This window comes from Pleurodeles waltl, chromosome 3_1, assembly GCF_031143425.1.
Source record: "Pleurodeles waltl isolate 20211129_DDA chromosome 3_1, aPleWal1.hap1.20221129, whole genome shotgun sequence".
Lineage (NCBI taxonomy): Eukaryota > Metazoa > Chordata > Amphibia > Caudata > Salamandridae > Pleurodeles > Pleurodeles waltl.
The window spans coordinates 866662830-866682528 of record NC_090440.1 but is presented as its reverse complement, the minus strand read 5'-3'; the positions used below and the strand labels follow the sequence as shown (position 1 = coordinate 866682528).

Genomic DNA, 19699 nt, shown 5'->3' with positions numbered 1-19699 from the left:
GTTCTGCCAAAAAGAAGGGAATCCTATGCAATTGAGAGAGAGAGAGAGAGAGAGAGAGAGAGAGAGAGAGAGAGAGAGAGAGAGAGAGAGAGAGAGAGAGAGAGAGAGAGAGAGAGAGAGAGAGAGAGAGAGAGAGAGAGAGAGAGAGAGAGAGAGAGAGAGAGAGAGAGAGAAGGGGGGTGTCAGAAGCGGCACACGACAGGCAGTTGAACACTGCAAATGATAGGTACTCAGATGATAATTATGCGAGGGATGACAATTCAAATATGGATGAATGTTCATTAAACCTATCTTATGACACAAACTTTAATGAGGAATATGAAGGTTTATTGGATGACAAATCCAAACTAAATAAAACATTAAAAGACCCGATAAGTGCTAACCTTTCTGACCCTTGTGATATAAGACACCGGAGGGGTAAAGACTGGTGGCCTTTAGACCACATTCAACACTGGATAAGGATGCCCTTGGAAAGAGAACAGTGGAATATTATGCGCTCTGAAAGTTCATGTCAGATGGTTGATGATAAAGTTACCTTAACTCCAAACCTAGAACCAGAGTTCGTAACATACCTATTTAAAAGGGGGAGAGATCCCAGAAAGGTTTTAGCGAGAGAGCCCTTACACAATGTCAGGACAGTTTGTTAGATGTCCTTGGTACCATAGACAGTGCATATTTGAAAGGAAAAGATTTGAATACTGATCTATTAAGAGGTAGTGCCAACGCACACTTGCCTTTTGAGGAATGCCAATGCTGGATTATTAGTAGAGAGAAGGAACGCAATTTTTATGCATATTAAGTCAAAATAGGGTGATTTAGCAAAGATAGGTGCAAAAGGCTTCTTATTTGGTGAAGAAATGGTGAAATCTTTGGGCAAGTTTGATCAAAGTTTTACTAGTTTGCACAAAGCTCACTTGAACAGGAACAGAGTGTTTTACAGAAATAGTTTTTCTGTATGGGTTGGAAGGAGAGGGCAACCTTCCGCCGAGTAAATTAGAAGTCTCACGCTTATGGATACAGCTCCTGCGGGAGTTATGGAAGTATCAGAGAAAGCGAAGGAGGTTTCTATCCCTAAAGGGGAAGCTCTGGAAGATATTGTTCTAATAAAGGATGAAGGCAATCTACCAATCAAACAAGGGTGAGTGTATGAAGATAACTTCTGGTTTTACCCCCCTAAAAGTGGGTGGAAAATCATTGGAAGGAGATTACGAGGGACTCTTAGGTATTAGACACTATAAGAGGTAACCAAATAGTTTGTAAATCAGCCTTTTTGGGAAAGAGAACCAAAAGAGTTGGTGTTTAATACGTAATAGGAGGGTATAGTCGAAAAAAGAACAAATGATAGAGAAAGGGGCAATAAGGAACGTTTCAAGCATGGAAGAGAGGGTTTTTGGAAGCATGATTTATCTAATAGAAAAGAAAAACAAAGGGTGTTGACCAGTAAAAAATTTGAATCAATTTGGGACCTACAGGCATTTCAAAAAGGGAGAAATATATGTACTGAGGGAAGAGATTGGATGGTGAAGATGGATCTAAAGGATGCATATTTCACTATTTCTATGGGGAAAAGGAGGCAGAATTTTTTTAAGATTCAGGAGAGGAGAATGATATCAGTTTCTGTGTCTTCCGTTTGGGTTATCGGCAACCCCTTGATGTTTTAGGAAGCATTTAAAGCCTCTAATGCGATATCTAAGAGAGAGAGAGAGAGGGGTGTTAAAATGACAGTTTACCTGGACGATATTCTGATAATGTTGCAAGATATAGAAGAACTGAAAGGCCAACTGACTGTAGTGAAAGGTTTCTTGGAATATCTAGGTTTTCTGGTGAATCTGTAGAAACTGGTTTTAATTTCAAACCAATGTTTGGAATTTTGAGGTTTCAAGGTGGACACAAATCTATGTCAATTACATTTGCCAGACAAAAAGATAAAGATGATAAGGCAAGCAGTATCTGTTCTCTTAAAGAAAGACAATACAATTAAGGGAATTAGCTTGTATAATTGGTCTATTATCATCTTCAATACGAGCAATCTTTCCAGGACCGTTGCACTATCGGGCACTTCAACTGATAAAGACAGTGGGGCTGTCCAGAGACCTTTGTTATGGAGAGCAGATACACTTAAGTTAGGAATCAAAGGTAGAATTATAATGGTGGAAGGAAAATTTGGAAGCATGGAATGGAAAAGCAGTATTTGCAATAAAAGAGGATTTTGTTCTGGAAACAAATGCAAGCAGTTTAGTTTGGGGGAGCCTATGTTAAGGAAAGGAAACAGGAGATTTATGGACTATGAAAGAGAGACAGTCATATAAATTATCTGGAATTGACAGCAGGATTATTTGCCTTTAAGAGTTTCAGGAAAACAATTGGGAGGTTATGCTGTTCTTCCAAAAATGGACAATGTTTCTGCTGTAACATATCAACAAGTTGAGATGCACCAGGTCAAAGAAATTGTCAGATTAAGCTCATGAAATATATGGTGTTCCAAACAGAATTCCCATAATTCTACAAGCTAGTGAAACAGAAGTTAAATATTTTTTTAGCAAAATTGTTTGAGATGGTCTGCCGTACAGAATTGTTAACTGCTATAGATCAGCCTATAGCAACTGGACATTGTTTAGTTCAAGGGATCTCTATTGGTAGATGCTGTTTAGTATGCAGGGTAATGAAAGGAATTAGGCTCAAAAGACCTCAGAGGTCAAAATATCAGACTTTGTGGACTGTCGATATTGTACTTAAACGTTTCAAGAGTTGGCCGAGCAATAGTAGTTAGGACTTTGGTAACTGTCTGGGAAATTGGTAGATTGTTAGAGCCTTGGAGATTACTAAAAGATCTTATCCCCAACAAGGGGTACTTTTCGAAATTTGTAGAAGAACATAAAGTATGCCTAGTACCATGTGTTATCCATATTTTGAAACACTTCTGGATTTGTGGGTGGTTTGATGCTTGAAAAAATGAGTTTAGACGATTAGAATGAGGTGTGAAGGGGAAGAACAATTGCTTATATTCTTTGTGAAACCATGTAAAGGGGTTTCGAATGCTACTATTGCACGTTGAGTTAAGTCAGTCATTAAAGAAGCAGGTGTAGATTTAACAAAATGTACAACTCACTCCATTAGGGATGCGATGGCGAGCAAGGTAATCAAGTCTAGAGGACGACTGGAGGATGTGTTAAGGGCAGAAGAGTGGTCAAATGTTGAAACCTTTAGGAAATTCTATTTTAAGGCTGTAGAACGTGTTTCAAGTTACGCCTTGAAAAGATTTGAACATGCATAATGCTAGCCTCCTTTCTTGATATAAAATTGTGATTCTTAAAGGTTAACTGAATAAAGAATAAGGGTTTTATTAAAAACAAGGAGGTTAGCATTATCCCATCCACCCTTCTTAGTTGGGAGTTTTTTTTTGTTGTTTTTTTTTTGTGGGTGGATAGTGAGGATAATGTATACATATATTTTTCCATACAAGGGACTTGATATGTGACTACTGTTTTAATTTCTAGGTAGATATATATTGATTATCAAGGATAATGATATACCAACCATCACAGGTCTTATATTCCTTTATAGAGGGTTAAGTGGCTTATGTATTTGAAGAAGAAAACGTGACGCAATACCAAAATACTTGATGGAAATTACAAAAAAAAAAAAAAAAAAAAAAAAAAGGAAGAAAATGGAGGAGAGGCTGCAGCTGTGGGACTGAAAGTTGTGTTCACTGTGATGTTTCAAAGTTCTATATTACAAGTTCTAAAGGGGCTGCTCAGAAGGAGTAAATATAAGATTAATGCATATTGCTAGCCTCCTTGTCTTTAATAAAATCTTGGTTCTTTATTCAGTTAACCTCTAAAAGTCGCAATACTTGTTTTGGTCCTTTCAGTCACACCAAACATTATGGGGAATGACTTCTCAGTCCTCTCTGGTGAAGAGGATCCTTCTCCACAGCATGCTTCTGCAACAGAATGTTGACTTCTTTCAGTAACACGTCCTTCTGGTACACCAATGGTTTGATTAGCAGGATTGAAGGAAGAGGAGACCTGAAGAGAATATCCACTCTTAACAATATTCAAGACCCACTTGTCTGTTGTTACTAAGTGGCACTCTTCCAGATGCTTTCCAATATATCGATCCCCCTCCACCCACCCCACTGGAGCGGGCAACAAAGGGGAAAGTGACTGTTCATTGCTTAGAAGGAGGCTTTGCTGTGTATGCAGACTGCTGTTGAGTTACTCTTCCTCTTGAAGATTTGAGAATGGTAGTGGTGCCTTGCCTTCTGCTGGTGTTTGTGAGACATGTGAAGGGGTTGAACCCTCAGAGAAAAAACATTCACAGGGTCTGTATCTCCTACGATAGTCCTTCTGCTTCTCTAAACCAAAAGCTTTCAGAGTAGTCATTTCAGTTTTCATTCCCATTAACTCTTCATTTGCATGGGAGCCCAAACAGGTTTTCCCTGAAAATGGCAAATTTAAAATCTAATGTTGAGCCTCTGGCTTTAGGCTGGTTCATCTGGGCCACATTGACCTGCCTGCACAGATACCGTGACAACATCCATGCGCAGCAAGATCTGATGTATCCACTGCTGCACTTGTAATCTAGTTAGATAATATGCCACCTTCATTCAGGATCCTGTCTTTTACAAGTTTTCAAATAAATCTGTTCTGTGAATCTCAAAGACAGCTATCGTACCTTCCCAAAAAAGCATAAGCACTTGCCACCTTCATAGTGAATGCCGTCATCCCATACATCTTTTTGCCAAGACCATTTATTTGCTTGCTTTCCTTGTCTGGTGGGACGGAAGGCGATGAAGCAGTAGTGTGAGATTTTCTTGCTGCTGTTACAATGACTGAATCAATAGGGGTATCAGATCTGAGGAACAGCGGGTCCTGATCAGGTGGTTTACATTTCTTAAACGTTTGAGATGGAGCAGACTTCACTGATGCAGGTGTAAGAAATAAATTACATTGCAGGCTCAAGTAGATCAGGAACCAGGAGAAGCCGTGGTTGAGTAGCTGTTCTCTGATGCAGTGTCTCAAAAATCAAAGAAGACAAAGTAGCTGTAGTAGGGATATCAATCTTTAAGACAAGACATGCCTTGAAAAAAAATCTACTCATCCCCTTTCTATGGCAAGTGAGATTTTATCAGGTTGAGCTATTCTGGTGAGTGAACTTCAGCTGGAAAGGAACTGATGTTCTGTTCATATAAAAAATGAATGAGCGATAAACTTGTCTTTGAACCTTGTTTTATCTTGTTGTATTTGCTGTGTGTCCAAGGAAAGAGGTCAAATATCACCTTTTTTTTTTTTTTTTTTTTTAAACAAAGTGCTGCTTATTTGATCCTGAAAAACAGTGTTTGTTTTTTTTCCATCTTACTACAGTTAGAGGATTTTTTAAAGTAAGTTATCTGACAATCATTTTGAAACAAAAGGCTGTATGATGTCAGTTGTTTTTTTAACACAACTTGTAGTGGATCCTATTTGGTGTTAATGGGAATCAGGATATAGCTTAGTCTTCTGGCTTGCAGACCTGTGCCCCCGTCACCTAATAACTTTTAACCTACTTAGCCTTCCCTGTTTTAGCACATTTATTTAATTATTTCTTCTAAAATGGCTGCTATGTTTATAATTAGGAAGATCATTTCATATTATCAGTGACGTAGGAAAGTACCCTCTTTTTGGCATGGTTATCCCCACTTTTTGCCTGATGTCAGTGTGTTTTGACTGTTTACTGGGATCCTCCTAACCAGGACCCCAGTAGGTATGCACTCACCCTCTGGATTTGGTTGTCCTTATCTATTTACACACAATTGGGATCCAGATGCACCAGCACAAGTCCCAAGTATATTGTACCTAGGCACCCAGGAGACTGGGGCACCAGAGGTTCATCCATGGGCTGCAGCATGTATTATGCCACCAATGGGAGCCCATGGAAAGTGTGTGTAGGCCTACCATTGCAGCCTGCGTGGACCGGGTGCATGCACCCCTTCCACTAAAGGTCACTGCACCAGGTCACTGTAAGTCACTCAGATAGCAGGTCCTCCTAGCCCAGAGGGCAGAGTACAAGGACCTGTGTGTGAGGGCACTCCTGGACTTCTTGAGTCCGAGGAAGCCACTTTACCTGTGTACTGGACATAGGTCACAACCTAAGTCCGGCTACATAAATGGTAACTCGGAATCTGGGCATGTTTGGAATCAAACATGTTGGAATCATACCCGAATACTGTTGCCAGTATTGGTTGTATGATTCTGTGCACTCGGGGGCTCCTTAGAGGACCCCTCCCCCAGCTTTGCTCCTACCAGTTTGCGGGCTTTTCTCAGGCAGCTCATGCTGCTGCCATCCTAGAGACAGGTTTCTGCCCTCCTGCTGCTTGAACTGCTCAAGCTCAGGAAGGCAGAACAAAGGATTTCCTTTGGGAGAGGGAGGCAACACCCTCTCCCTTAGGAAATAGGTGTTACATGGCTAGGGAGGAGTAGACTCCCCAAGCCACTGGTATGCTTTGAAGGGCACATTTGGTGCCCTCCTTGCATATACCAGTCTAAACCAGTACAGGAACCTCCAGTCCCTACTCTGGCGTGAAATTGGACAATGGAAAGAGGGGTTACCACTCCCCTGTCCATCACACCCCAGGGTTGTGCCCAGAGCTCCAACTTGATTCTTCCATCTTGAATCCAAGGTGGGCAGAGGCCTCTGGGAGCATCTGAGAGGCCAGGGCGGGCAGGTGACGTCACTGCCTCCTCCTGATAGGTGGTCACCTTGTTAGGAGACCAATCCCCCCCTTCCCGGGCTATTTAGGGTCTCCCTCTTGAGTGAGTCCTCAGATGCAATGTGCAAGATTCCAGCAGGACTCCTCTGCAACCTTTATTTCGACTTCTGGCCACTGAAACCACAAATGGACTTTACAGGAACCTACAATCTGCAGCTCCAGCGACGATGTCGCTCTGCAACATTGTTTCTTCGGCTCATTCCAACAACTGCAACGTATCCCTGGCTATGCATCCTCTGAGGGCGGCAAGTCTTCAGTCTGCACTAAGAAGCAAGAAGGAATCTCCCTTGGAGTGAAGGAGTCACTCCCCTGCATTCACAGGCACCAACAGCACGGACGATCACCTGCGTGGGTCCTCTCTCATGCAACTCTGCATGGATCCTGTAACACAGGTGGTGGTCCTGAGTGGTCCCCTCTACCAGCTGTCCAGCATTGGAAGTGGTGAGTCTTTGCCTCTTCTTGCAGGACAGTACCCCTATGCACCGTGACTCTTATAGCTACCAAGGCTTGTTGGCTCTTCCTCCGAGGGATCTTCAGGCTTTGTGTAGCCCTGGCCTCCAGCACTCTCCTGCCTGCTGCTCCAGTGATGTGGGACTCCTTTCAAGGTGTGCTGAGTGGGCCTCACTGTGACTCCTGTGCCTATGAGTTGCCGGTGGGGGTTGCATTCACAAAGTCTTGCTCTCCTGAATGCTGCAAGATATCTGGGACTTCCCTCTTTGATTAGATCCGATTATGTTTCTTGCATTTTTCATTAGCCTAATCATTGTATATCTTGCAATTTAAAGTAGATTGCAGTCTTGTTAATAAAACCTATTGAAAACCTTACTGCATCTCCTTCATTGCCTGTGTGTGACAGAGATTTGTTTCTCATGTGAGAAAAGGGTCATCTCCGTTTAACCACGACTCCCCTGAGATGTCGCACTCGAGTCCATGCGTAAATGCAGCCACAAATCACCTTTTACTAATTGGGTTTTTGGTCAGGTACTGCTTGTGAGCCGGAAGGGTTGGGCCGACAGTTACAACTTGTTGTAGGATTGGCCAAGTCACCTACAAACAATAGGGCTATCATCCCTAAACCAGCAGTCTTGCCTTTAGCAAGAACCCAACTACGACAAACTTTAAAATAGCTTGCACATAAATAGTACAAATATTTAAAAAAATTGTCAAGAATTACAAATGCACTTTTTTTGTAATTCAGAAGCGTGATGCAAAGATTTTGTATTAGAAGCAAAACAAATCAGAACACTTTATTTGGTGATGTCCAAATGATATTTTTTTTTGCAGAAACTATTTTTAAACATTGCTGTTAGTACACTATATAGTTTTACCAGTAAAACTGCATACCACTTGGAAATTTTGTGGTCATTCCTTTGTAAAACGTGCTGACTGGAAATAACACTAGACTAGCACTTCATGCTTTAGTTACATATTCATTAGAAGTGATAGTTGTGAACCACAATTAGAAAAACATTCTTGCCCTGCCGGCAATGCTGTTAATGAACTATGAGCAGGGCTACTGGAATTATGCGGCATTATGTGGCACATTTTGCAATGATACTGCTTCATTATTTTGTAATGTTTAAACTTGGTATCACTATGGGCATTGGGTCGTGTCATAAGTACCAATTTAACACACAAATATAGCAATAAACAACAGTCCAGCTATGCAAACAATCTTTCACTGAGCGGCAACACGTGCTGCTGCATATTTAGTAACCATTGAACCGTTTAAACTAAAAACAATATTTTTTTTGTTAAAATCTGCGGATTATGCAGCAGATAATGGATTAAAAGGCAAATTCAGCAAATCTATAACTATGTGAAAACAGTCACAGCCACACAATTGCATAATTCTAGTAGCACTGACTAAGGAAAGGCAGGGGTCATGTGTATCCTACACGCAGCTAGATTTGTATTATATATGGAGAAAATATTTAGTGTATTAAACAAGTTTTTTGTGCACCAGACATGCTGAACTAACATATTTGAAGATGCTATCACTGCGGCCTGTCACCCAACTCAATGGAGCACAACCGCAATCTTACACCCTGGGGTCCAACTAGCTACAACAGTGGCTCTCACTGCTAAATAAAAAGTACCTCTCTCTTCATACACAAATTACACAGGAGCTTGCTACATGGCGCCAATGCCCGCTTTCGTGGCTCGGCCGGATAGCGGCGTTTATATCTGCTCTCCTGCAGATCAGATTTGTTTTCCAGACGCTGCCTGTGAATCCCCGCCACAAGATGTCAAGGCTCTCCAAAAGGCATTGAATCGCTTTGTCTGGTTTGATAAATGCCCACACGCACGCGGCCTCTGGGGGAGGGAGGACTGGGTATTAGAAACCTTAATCTATACTTTCAAGCTACCCAGATTCGCATCTGGTGGAATGGTCGTAGGCAGAGTCTGAAAGCCACTGCTTTTCATGGACAGATCGATAGCAGGCATGCATCTGTGGAAAGTGCCATTTCTATACAAAGCACAGAGACCCTGGGGCCTGTATCCTGCCCAGTTACCAAACCTTTACTGGCGGGAGTGGGATGCAATAGCGACGACCTCAGGCCTTACTACCTTCCCCTCATCCCATAATTGACAATTCGGATTTTACTCCTGGGCTGGACCACAGGGTGTTCCATAGGTGCAGGAAACTGGGTGTAAATCGATTGGCCAAAGACTCTTTGGTCCCGACATTACAGAGTGACTCTTATGAGAAGCTATGGAAACCATTCATTTCACTTTTATCCCATGAACTCCGAGAACTTACATGCTCAAAATATTTAAGACTAATGTGTCTCCTCAACCCAAGCAATTAACATCTATGGGATGTTTTACCTACACCCCACCTTCTGTCCTAAGCTATGTCTCCCGGGGGAGGGGGGAATTGGAATATGCACCGTTCATAGTTCTGTTACCGTCTTTTGTATATTGGTAATTTGTTAAAGTTGTACTAAAATTCTCTAATGAAGAAAATAGCAGCTCAGTGAGATAGGATATTTGCCTAGGTTTACATAATTTGAAAGCAGTTTATGGGTTAAGAGCATTACAGTTAAGTAGAGTAGACTATTTCAGTCATTAGACCAGTTGGTCCAGTAACCTTTTTATGATTTTTCAAGGTCTGTAAGAAGATCATCCACGGTCGAAACGCTTGCAGAAAGTGTATCTGTCACTGAAGAGCAATCTCTGATTGATGAGCGAGAAGTTGTAGACCAAGTTGGAGATCTGCTTCTGTATCTAGATAAGGATCGCTCGATCTTCTAGATCTCAATCTAGATGTTACTTTAGATCTGGAGCAGTGAAGCAATGGGCTCCTATATCTTCAAGGAGACATGTGCCACAGCTGTGATATGCGGGCTACTTATAGGTCCTGTTTGCGTTGCAGGGATCACAGATGGTGTGCTTGGAGAGAACTGAGAAGATGGAGATTATCTATGAGATGGTGTCCATGAAATGTGAGCGTCAGATGTGGCTCTTGATGGAGAATACGTAGGGCAGTATTCAGAGTCCAAAGTATGGGACAAAGGTCTATGCTGTAGACACTGAAGTCAGCATGGAGAAATATTCAAAGGTGAATGTGATCAGACCCTAGATGTCAAGCGAAACTTCGATTCAGCTGTAGGTGGTAAAGGCTGTGACTCGTCCTTTGACAATGAATGTCTTTCTGTCAGCATTGATGGTGGCTTATCAACTGTGTGCGACACCAAATGTTTTCCTCTCGACTGTAGCTTCTCTGTTGGTTTTAATACCTGCTTTTTCAATGTCAGAGGGTGATGGACTGTTGACGATAACCTTGACACCGATGGGCATCTCAACAGCAAACACGGAAGATGTTTCAAAGTCCAGGAGTGACTCAACCCCACGTGACTGCGTTTGACAGCATAACTGTTGAGGGTGAACACACCAGTATCTGCTCTGTCCTTGACTGGATACATCCTATTTTTAGATGGTGGTATGTCTCTCTAGATCTCCCTTGGAGGGAGGGAGGGAGGCAGAGATAAAACTCATTGGAGGACACCTGACCATCTCCAAGGCCTCTTGATAGAGCAGATCTTTCTTGGAAACCATGGAGTCAGATCTTTTCTCTGTCCTTCAAAGTACGTATCCAAAACGTTTGAAAGTGACCTAAAACTTCCAGCTGATGAGATTCTGGAAGACAAACAATAGGTGGGAGGAGAGGGGGGGAGGGGGGGGGGGGGGAGGGGGGGGGTCTGCCTGGGCCTTTTGCTTCCCACAGAAGGGGCACTTCACAAAAAGTGAATGCCTTCTTGACAGGAAAAGGAAATATTTTTCTAAGGAAAAAGAGGCTATACGCACTGTAGGTGCTGAGAAAAGTCAAATGACTCAAAGAAAAGAATTTGAAAAGATTTTCCAGATATTTCTTGTCAAAAAGACAAAGCTCAGTGCACCAGGATTTTAACTGCAGGAGCTGAAAAAATGAACCTGTCACCTGTGAGGCATGATGGGATATATACATGAGGTACTGTGAAGATCTTTAAAGGTACAGTGCCAGTTGTGTCTATTTTATGAATGGAAGCCTAGTGGCTAACAAAACATTGTCTCATATTCCATTTCCTTTTAATAAAGGTTTGCAAAATGTTTTCTACAGTCATTTTCTGTATTAATGACATTTCTAGGACTGGATCCATTTTAAAAGGAAAGCTCAATGTAATCTGGCGCTTTGTAGGCTCTCTTTAGGATGAACACACACACACACACTTAAGACTGTGCAATGCCTATGACTATTGATGAGGATACCCTGGAAGAGAATGTCCAAAACCTGGGAATATATATCACACACTGGATGGAAGATTAAATCTGCTGCACCATACAGAGTTCTAGAAGGACTAGAAAAATCAATAGCTTTACTGAAAACATTCCCTTTTGTTTGTTACATGTTGCAGCACCAAAGCTAAATCATACTAAGGCATTTATACACATTCAAGGCTTCTTCATACAAAAATATATATATATATTTATTTAAGCAACTTAACCAAATATTGCTTAGATTAACTGGTGTATAAAAATGAAGGAGGGTGAGGCTGTGAATAATAAAGTGACCATATGAAGAAGGTCTGTTTCTCCCTAACTTCAAGGCTCACAAACTCACCCATACCTTTAGCCTAGTGGGAGAACTATGGGCCTATAAAGTGCAAAAGATCACAGAGGATCCCACGAGCGACAGAGATGCCAGTATAGGGACTGCCATTATTTGGGCATATACATAGCGATGAGTTGTCGTCAAGTGGACAAAGGAAGTCTACAAAAAATAATTTGGGATCTATTCAATAATGGTAGGTTTTACATTATTCAGGTGGGGGAAAGCTACTCTGAGGCTTACAAAATAAGAGCCCTTACAAGAGGGCTCATTGTACATGTCTAACTGAACTGACATACCTGATCTCAAAATAAAAGCAAGAAAGAAATAGAAAGAGAAGCACTCGGTCATAACTGACAAAGGCATACATCAACAATAAAAAAGTATCATGTAATGCATGACTGGAAACTGCAATTTAACATCTGTCACTGTCCATACCAGAAACCAATACTCCTTAAAGTGAATCTGCAAAGATCATCATGGTGCCCAAAGTATGTAACAGAAGGGATCACCATCATGCAGTTGACTTGGACATGTACAGCGATCAAGAAATTTGGGAGACTGTAGGGGGCAGACAAGATAAGATTACATGATGAACAGCAACACATGGGCCCAAGAAATGTGTATTAGGACTGCTCCTTATGCCAGGAAAAGATCAAATGAAATATAAACTTACATCCCATCACTATGCTTAATCCCAGCAGAGAGGACCAAAGCTACACACTGGCTAAAACCAATATAACTGATTGCTGAAAAAGACTATCCATTAATGAGTAAATGGAGTGATATACTAAAAGAAAACTAAATGGACTGGAGGAAGTAAGCATGAAGTGAAATGCTTGTCAAACCCCTCCCCTGGAAAGAAAAGGATTTACACAACCATAAACATCAATGATGGGTATAATGTATAAAATACTATTGTGCATGGTCTAATTACATCAAAAGCATAAGAGATAATCAATCTCGATGTGGTGAGGAATGTACCAAATTAAGCTAACAGTGTAGACACTTGGGCAACAATATGGCAAGACATTACAAAACTAGCACGACTGATGCGCTAAGAACAATATCATCAAAATACACAAATTTTGACTGCAAGCACTTAGGAGGCAGCCTCCTCTAACGAGTAGGGCATAAACTACTATTAGCTCTCCAGCTACCTGTAAGTAGCTATACTATGTGCAGCCATGCCTCCAAAACTAGACGATTTGCTTGATTGAATACATGTATACCAAAATTATAAGTGTAACAGAGACAAAAGTGTGTGTTCGCATAACTCTTGCGTTGACAATTGGAGAATACTGGCTGAGTTTCCAAAACCTATGTAATACTGATACTGGTGTGAATACCATGTGGCAGCGGAATAACAGCTATACCTAGGTGTCAGAGACGCTACTACTGTGTCTGTTATGTATTATCCAAACAGAGGGCATTCAAAATTGACAAAACCGTATATACCTTACTGCTTGCAACCCAGTCTGAGGTACGGAGGCAATTACTACTGGTATTCTAAAATAGGGTGGGCTCAAATGTCATCTCTGATGTGGGCACTAATACTATCAAAGTTCCTAGCTCGGAGTGGTTTTAATTGCACTTAAATAGCTGTTATCGCAGATTGGAGATCCTTGCTCTACAGTGACCTATTTAAGTTAGATAACTCCAGAAAAACAGTTATAAGAATTCACGTTGTTGGCGATTCTTTGCCTGTAACGTTTAATACTATTCACAATTGCTTTAGTAAATGCAAATTAAGCATGCGATGAGTCCCAAATCACATGACAAAAAGTAATGACTAAATTACAAATCTGGTGTAGTGTGCGCCCTCGCATCAACGTAGCCCTTCCTCTGCGACTATCTAGACATCAATCAGAAAGCACCCAATTAAGCCTGTCTAGTACTTCCACTCTGGGAGGATCTAAAAAGTAAACACTTTTAGACTCACAAAAGCGCGACTGCTGTAAACTGGTTTAATGGAATTCTGATTTAGCACTGCTGCAGCCAGTTGTAAAAAAAAAAAAGTTTACAAAAAATTGCTGATGGAAGTTTAAAAAAAATAATAAAACTGACTTATGATTTCAAAGTTAAATATATAAATTTTGTTCACATTAATGTTTTTACTTACCTTGTCCGTCACCAAATGTTGCTTTCAATCCAGCATCCAGATTGCTGTGGCTGGGTTCCAAATGCAAACTCAGTTCTTCAACTGCTCGGTTTCTCTCAGGGCGAGTGAACTCCGCGTTGCTGCTGTCCCTTGTAATAGTAAAGTCTGACAAAAGGGGGTTTAATGCACTGTTTTGGCTCAGATGCAGGGGTACCGCTGAGTGCATTAGGCTCTTCAAGAATAAACTTCTCTTCCCATCTGCGTCATGCGTATCAACTAAAGCCTCCTTGTACAAGTTGCAGTCATCATGATGTGCTGAAATATATAGGCCCTGGGTATCGTCGTTTTCAGCTCCAACCACTAGATCCTTTGCCGGATTTCCAGTGTGCATATAGTAACTGTCAGGTCTGTTTCTATTTTGTAGTACATATGATAATCTGCCAGTGCTTGATGTTAAGCTATGATCAGTTTCCACATCCATAACACCACCTGAAAAGTTAACATACACACATTAGCCCAGTCTGTTTTACACCAGATAGATAAAGCAATGTTTTATGGGTCATAACTCTGACTGGGAAATAGTTTTCTAAACCAATCTCACATATTAAAGGATTACAACAAAAATATTTTGTGACTGAGTTTATGCAAGTCCTAAAGAGACACCCTCACGCACTTTTTACTCGGGGTAGTATGTCAAGCCATCCACAAACGAACATTTAGGAGCAGCAAAGTAAGCATTGGAGAAAGATGGTACAAGAGTATAAGAAATGGCGAATCAATGTCTAACGGCTATTGGCAATTATGAGAAATAATACATTAGACGAAAAGTCTGTTTTTTCGGGATTGCCTGGAGCCCACTATTACACCATCTACTGAAAGATTAAAAGAAAGGGGTGATGGGATAAATATGGGAAAAGAAGTACTGGACTAAAAACCATACAAAGCAGCAATAGAACGAGATGTGACTTAGCAGAAGAGAATATTCAGAGCTGGAAATGAAACCGAAGATAGAGGCCTTCCAGAATGGTTATGCTGAATGTTTTTCAGCAATGGCAACTGCAAAACAGAAATACTTAATCTGGGTTTACAAAAGATGGAAAGCAAAGTGTTAATGCAAACTCTATCCGTCTGAACCCAATATTATATTAAAAAATTTAAGAAAAATAATAGATACTACATATTTTTACGTACAAAAATGTGTAGGGTCTTGATTAATAAACAAAGGCTAAATCGTCTCCAAGCGTCTACAGGATTTGACCTACAAAATGTTGATACTGTATAGTATTGGCACTATCGGGCAATCTCTCTGAAAGAAATTAGTAACAGCAAATTGTTTTAACCAGTCAGGTTGTATTGGCTGAAAACACATGTAACGTTCAAATGAAGAACTATTTCCATGACGGTCCACAGGCTTTTTCTGAGCCGAGATCTACATTATGCGAATCAACTTTAAAAAAAGCTGTATTTTTTATATTGTCATTCATTTACAGAGCTGAACTCGTTTCAAAGACAAGTACAAAGCAAGAGGGAATTCATGGTGGTATCTAACTCATAACAACCAGTACATCACTAAAGCTATGCCCGAATATCAGTTATGGGAACTGTCAGGAAAAAGTGAGAGGGCGACAAGTCCAATAGATTTCACAGGCCAAGAACTTTACTTATTACAGGAAGTACTGTCCAGCTTCTGAATTCTCCAACGCACACAGCCACATGCAGGGAGCAGATTTCAAGCAAAGACCACTGAAGTCACCAAACATCAGTAAGCGATTAACAAAGGGCTTGCAAACCAGATAGTGATTTCAGCAACTTTTTCGAGTGGTCAGTAGGATGTTTTAAACAATGAGAAAAGGCTAGGTTTGTGGAAATCACAGACGCAAGACGCATCCCCAGTAGTAACAGATTATGTCCTACATGAAAGGAAGAAATTACATATAAAACCAAGTGAAAACAATCAAGTATTCCAACATATCTATATGCACCATACGTAACAGGCATTAAGAGTAACTGGAATAAAGGATCCGAAGACAAAAAATAAATGGCAATGAAAAGAAAACAATGTGCACTCATTCTGGCTCATCTGGAAATTTGAACTGCTTAAATAACAAAGGATGAATATTTACAGCATAACATGTGGATTCTCTGGAAGTATTTGAAACGCTCTGCAGTAGGAACAGCTTGGATTGTACATTTTGTCTTATTTCCACTTCATGGCCCCCTCATAATGGGTATCTGCTTGTTAAGCTCACTGTTGCCTAAGGCCATGGCCATTTTTTTTTTCCAATGGTGACCAACGCCAACCCCTTATTGGTATCAACCCTATGACACGCACAGCCTTTTACAATTGAAGGCATGCGGTTGGGGGCACACACCCTGCAATCGCCATATACCTGTAAGTGCCCTACTCCCCACTGCACACTTACTTCAGCGCTGCAGAGTTGGGCACAGGAACTGGCCTGAGTCCAACCCCTTGCAAATGCCCTTCGTCCTGCAGCGCATAACCATCTGGCATGGGCAGTGTGCAGCTGGTTTCATTCGGCTTGGCCACATTAAGGCAGACATACTGACTTTGTCAGCGGCACAACAGCTAAATATAAAAAGTGGGCCTATTGCCTTTATCAAGGGGTGAACATATATATATATATATATATATATATATATACATACATATACATACACACATATATCTATATAAAGCAGATCTATTATCTTTCTCCAAAAAAATCCAATATTTGAAATCATATATTTCAGTAATTCACACAATGTAAGCTTAACAAAAGTGATTATTCAAAAATTTAAGTTTTAATACAAAAAATAAAACCATGTCCTTGTCTCTTAATAGTTTTAATGATTTAATTCTAGGGGTCGCAAAATCTTAAAAGAAAATCAGAGACACGTTGCCATTGAAAATAAACAAATCTACATGTCTCCAAGTCTTTAATCACAAGAGAGCCACAGACTCTAGCTGAAGAGCACAGAGCTCCAGCTAGGAGTAGTTGTGAAAAATATGGTAAGTTTTCCTGGGGTCATGGATTTAATGACCCACGGAACATCATCAAGCGCAAAAAAAGTGTAAAGAGACCTTGCAGGGCAGTCTGGAGCGCTCCTTTAAGCAGTGAATATTAAATGAGGGGCTCCTGCTGTTTATTTATAATTATTTTTTTCCTATACATATTATTGTGGGGGTGTCTCACTGCCCACCAAGGGAACTCGCATTTTAAATTTTGTTCGGTGAGAGCCCAGAGCCCCCCACTGAGCGATCTGGCACCCACCGAGGGTACCAGCATGAGTGGCATAATTTTTATTTTTAGGTGGGTACATTTTCAAATGCACTGGAGACTGTTTAGTTTCCCATGGATTTGCAGACCCACCACTGACTTATTGTTGCAGGTTATTCCTACTTTCCCCCTTATATCTTTCTATATCCTATTTCCAAGGACTCGGGACTGAGTCCCAAGTACTAAAAGCAGGCTGCTGCCAAATTGTTGTTAATGTGGTGACAACCAATCAGATCTCTTCTCGAGATGGCGTTGCGGATCCTCAGTGGTATGATATAAAATGTATATAACGTTTAACCTTAATTGCTCAAAAAAACACAGAACGGATTTACACCAAATCATAACAAGCATTTGCAATGCAATGGGTCTCGCATTTGCTTGAGTTAGAACTACTGGTGGTGCAAATTCATAACTGGACTTTTCTTGCCACTTAAACTAGTCAACCCGGACTCATAATTTAATCTTTTCCTGTCACATAATTCCAGTGGCCCTGCATATAATTAAAACACTTTCATTTATCTTCTTCCTCTATCTACAGCCCAAAAAAAAGTTGCCATTTAGCATCCTAATTTAAATCTGCCATGCTAATCCCAATAGAATGCCACATTCACTACCCCACCATCAGAGTTTCTGGCTGGCTAACATTCCCACCCCCAAAAAAACACAAGACAGCCACGGAGGAGTAACAAGAGAAATAAACTAGAAGAGTCATCCACATATCCAGAGAGTTCAAACAGTAGGTGTAGTAAGGATGTTAAGTTGGCAAAATCATGGTCATAACTGCAATAAGGAGAGATTAATAAAACATGTACGATTATCATTTAAACCCAATAAAAACCTTTATCAGAAATAAACTTTTGGCATTAAACTGTAATGCTCAGAACAGCCCCTAGAGTACACCACAATGAAAATAGCATTTGTTAGAAACATGGTCATGTAACCATATGGTTAGCCCCTAGAGGACATCACCACATGAAAACCAAATGGCAGAAAGTAATGCAGTAGAATCATAGATTTAGCCCCTAGAGCAGTGGTTCCCAACATTTTGATTTCTGTGGAACCCCACTTTATAATTACCGGAACCCGTGGACCCCCACTGAATCACTGTTTTAATTCGGGGTCCCCAAACCCCCAGTGAGTCATTACTTAAGACAGGGGGGGGTGGGGAGGTCTAATTTGTTAATATTATTTAATTTTCTAAGCAGGACCACCTGAGGAGGCTTTGTGGACCACCAGGGGTACCCGGACCACAGGTTGGGAAAGACCGCCCAAGAGGGATTAGTGCCTTACACATTTTCAGGACTAGCAGGCCTACTGCAGTACTGAGGTCCTTAGAACACAAACTACTCCCAGCTGCACAACAAAAGTTCCAGCCATGAGCGGGTTTAAAAAGAATGAATGGTGGTGGATCATTTTGAAGTCTCCACTAACCTAGTGTGGTGCCCCAGAGATTAAGTAAACAGAAAGAGCTTGTTGTGCTGAATGGTTTGGTGGTGGTCTCATTGTCTTAGGACCACCAAAGGCTGAGTTATGGGTAAAACGTTTTTGAAAAAAGAATTCTTGCAAAGCTTTATGGGGAGTGTTTCCCCAAGTGCAGTGACTATTGTAGTATCAGCTCACAAATGTGTTTCTTTTAGTGATGCATTTATCAATTACAAGTATTTTTGGGAATGCTACAGAGCGCGAAGGGGAGAGCCCAAAGAAAGGACTTCAGTAACAGTGTGACCAAAGCTTTAATACCGCTGATCGAGTTTGCACTGTGAGCACCATGGGTGTCCTGGAGTACAAAGGGGAGAGACAGAAGAAAAAAAAATAGTTTGCCCACGATGAAGTATATCGGCAATCCTGCAATAATCCATGTAACAGCGTCAGTCTGCAAGGCGGTAACAAAACCGCCACAAGGCGGGACAAACTTAAAACATTTATCAATGACCTCAAGGGATTTTTGAAAAGCCAAGCTTAAACTAGTGAAAGTGTTTACATTCTCATGCTCTTCGTGTATTTATGGCATTCAAGTCAATGTGTGCAATTACACCAACAACCGGCAGTTAACGGCGCATCTTATTAGCCGCAGAATAACAAAAGAATGTGCTGAGGATAGCAAAGTTTTAAACGGATGCCTTGGGGGCAAGTACTGTTGCGTGTTATTTTACGAGAACTGAAGGTGTGAGCCTGCAGGTTACACACGGATCTCTTAAGCAATGTGTCTACAAAGCTACATTATTAGAATGGATACCTGATTGTTAAAAGGAATGCTCTGCAGCGAGTGCACAGGACCCCTCCCCCCCCAATCTATTTTATGATCAGATACATCTCACACAAAGATCATCCAGTATTAAGCTTCAAGGCATGCTGATACACACATGTAGAGCAGGTACCTTAACCCACTAAGCCATCTTAAACACAGTGTGCTTATGACTAATTTCGCAATTTTCTGGTTTCAATTCATTTCTTTTCTAGCCAGAGTTTGCTAAATA

The 19699-nt window shown here is 41.0% G+C and overlaps 1 protein-coding gene across 12 annotated transcripts in view; it reads right to left on the bottom strand.

Moving 5' to 3' along the window:
- Positions 1–19699, bottom strand: part of ZMYM4 (zinc finger MYM-type containing 4) — a 1242519-nt gene that overhangs the window by 806837 nt on the left and 415983 nt on the right. For all 12 annotated transcript variants that reach the window (XM_069223800.1, XM_069223806.1, XM_069223798.1 and 9 more), the window contains exon 2: positions 13966–14433. In XM_069223800.1, the coding sequence (XP_069079901.1) occupies positions 13966–14425 (460 nt within the window). In that variant the 5' untranslated portion in view covers positions 14426–14433. The remainder of the gene's footprint in view (positions 1–13965; positions 14434–19699) is intronic.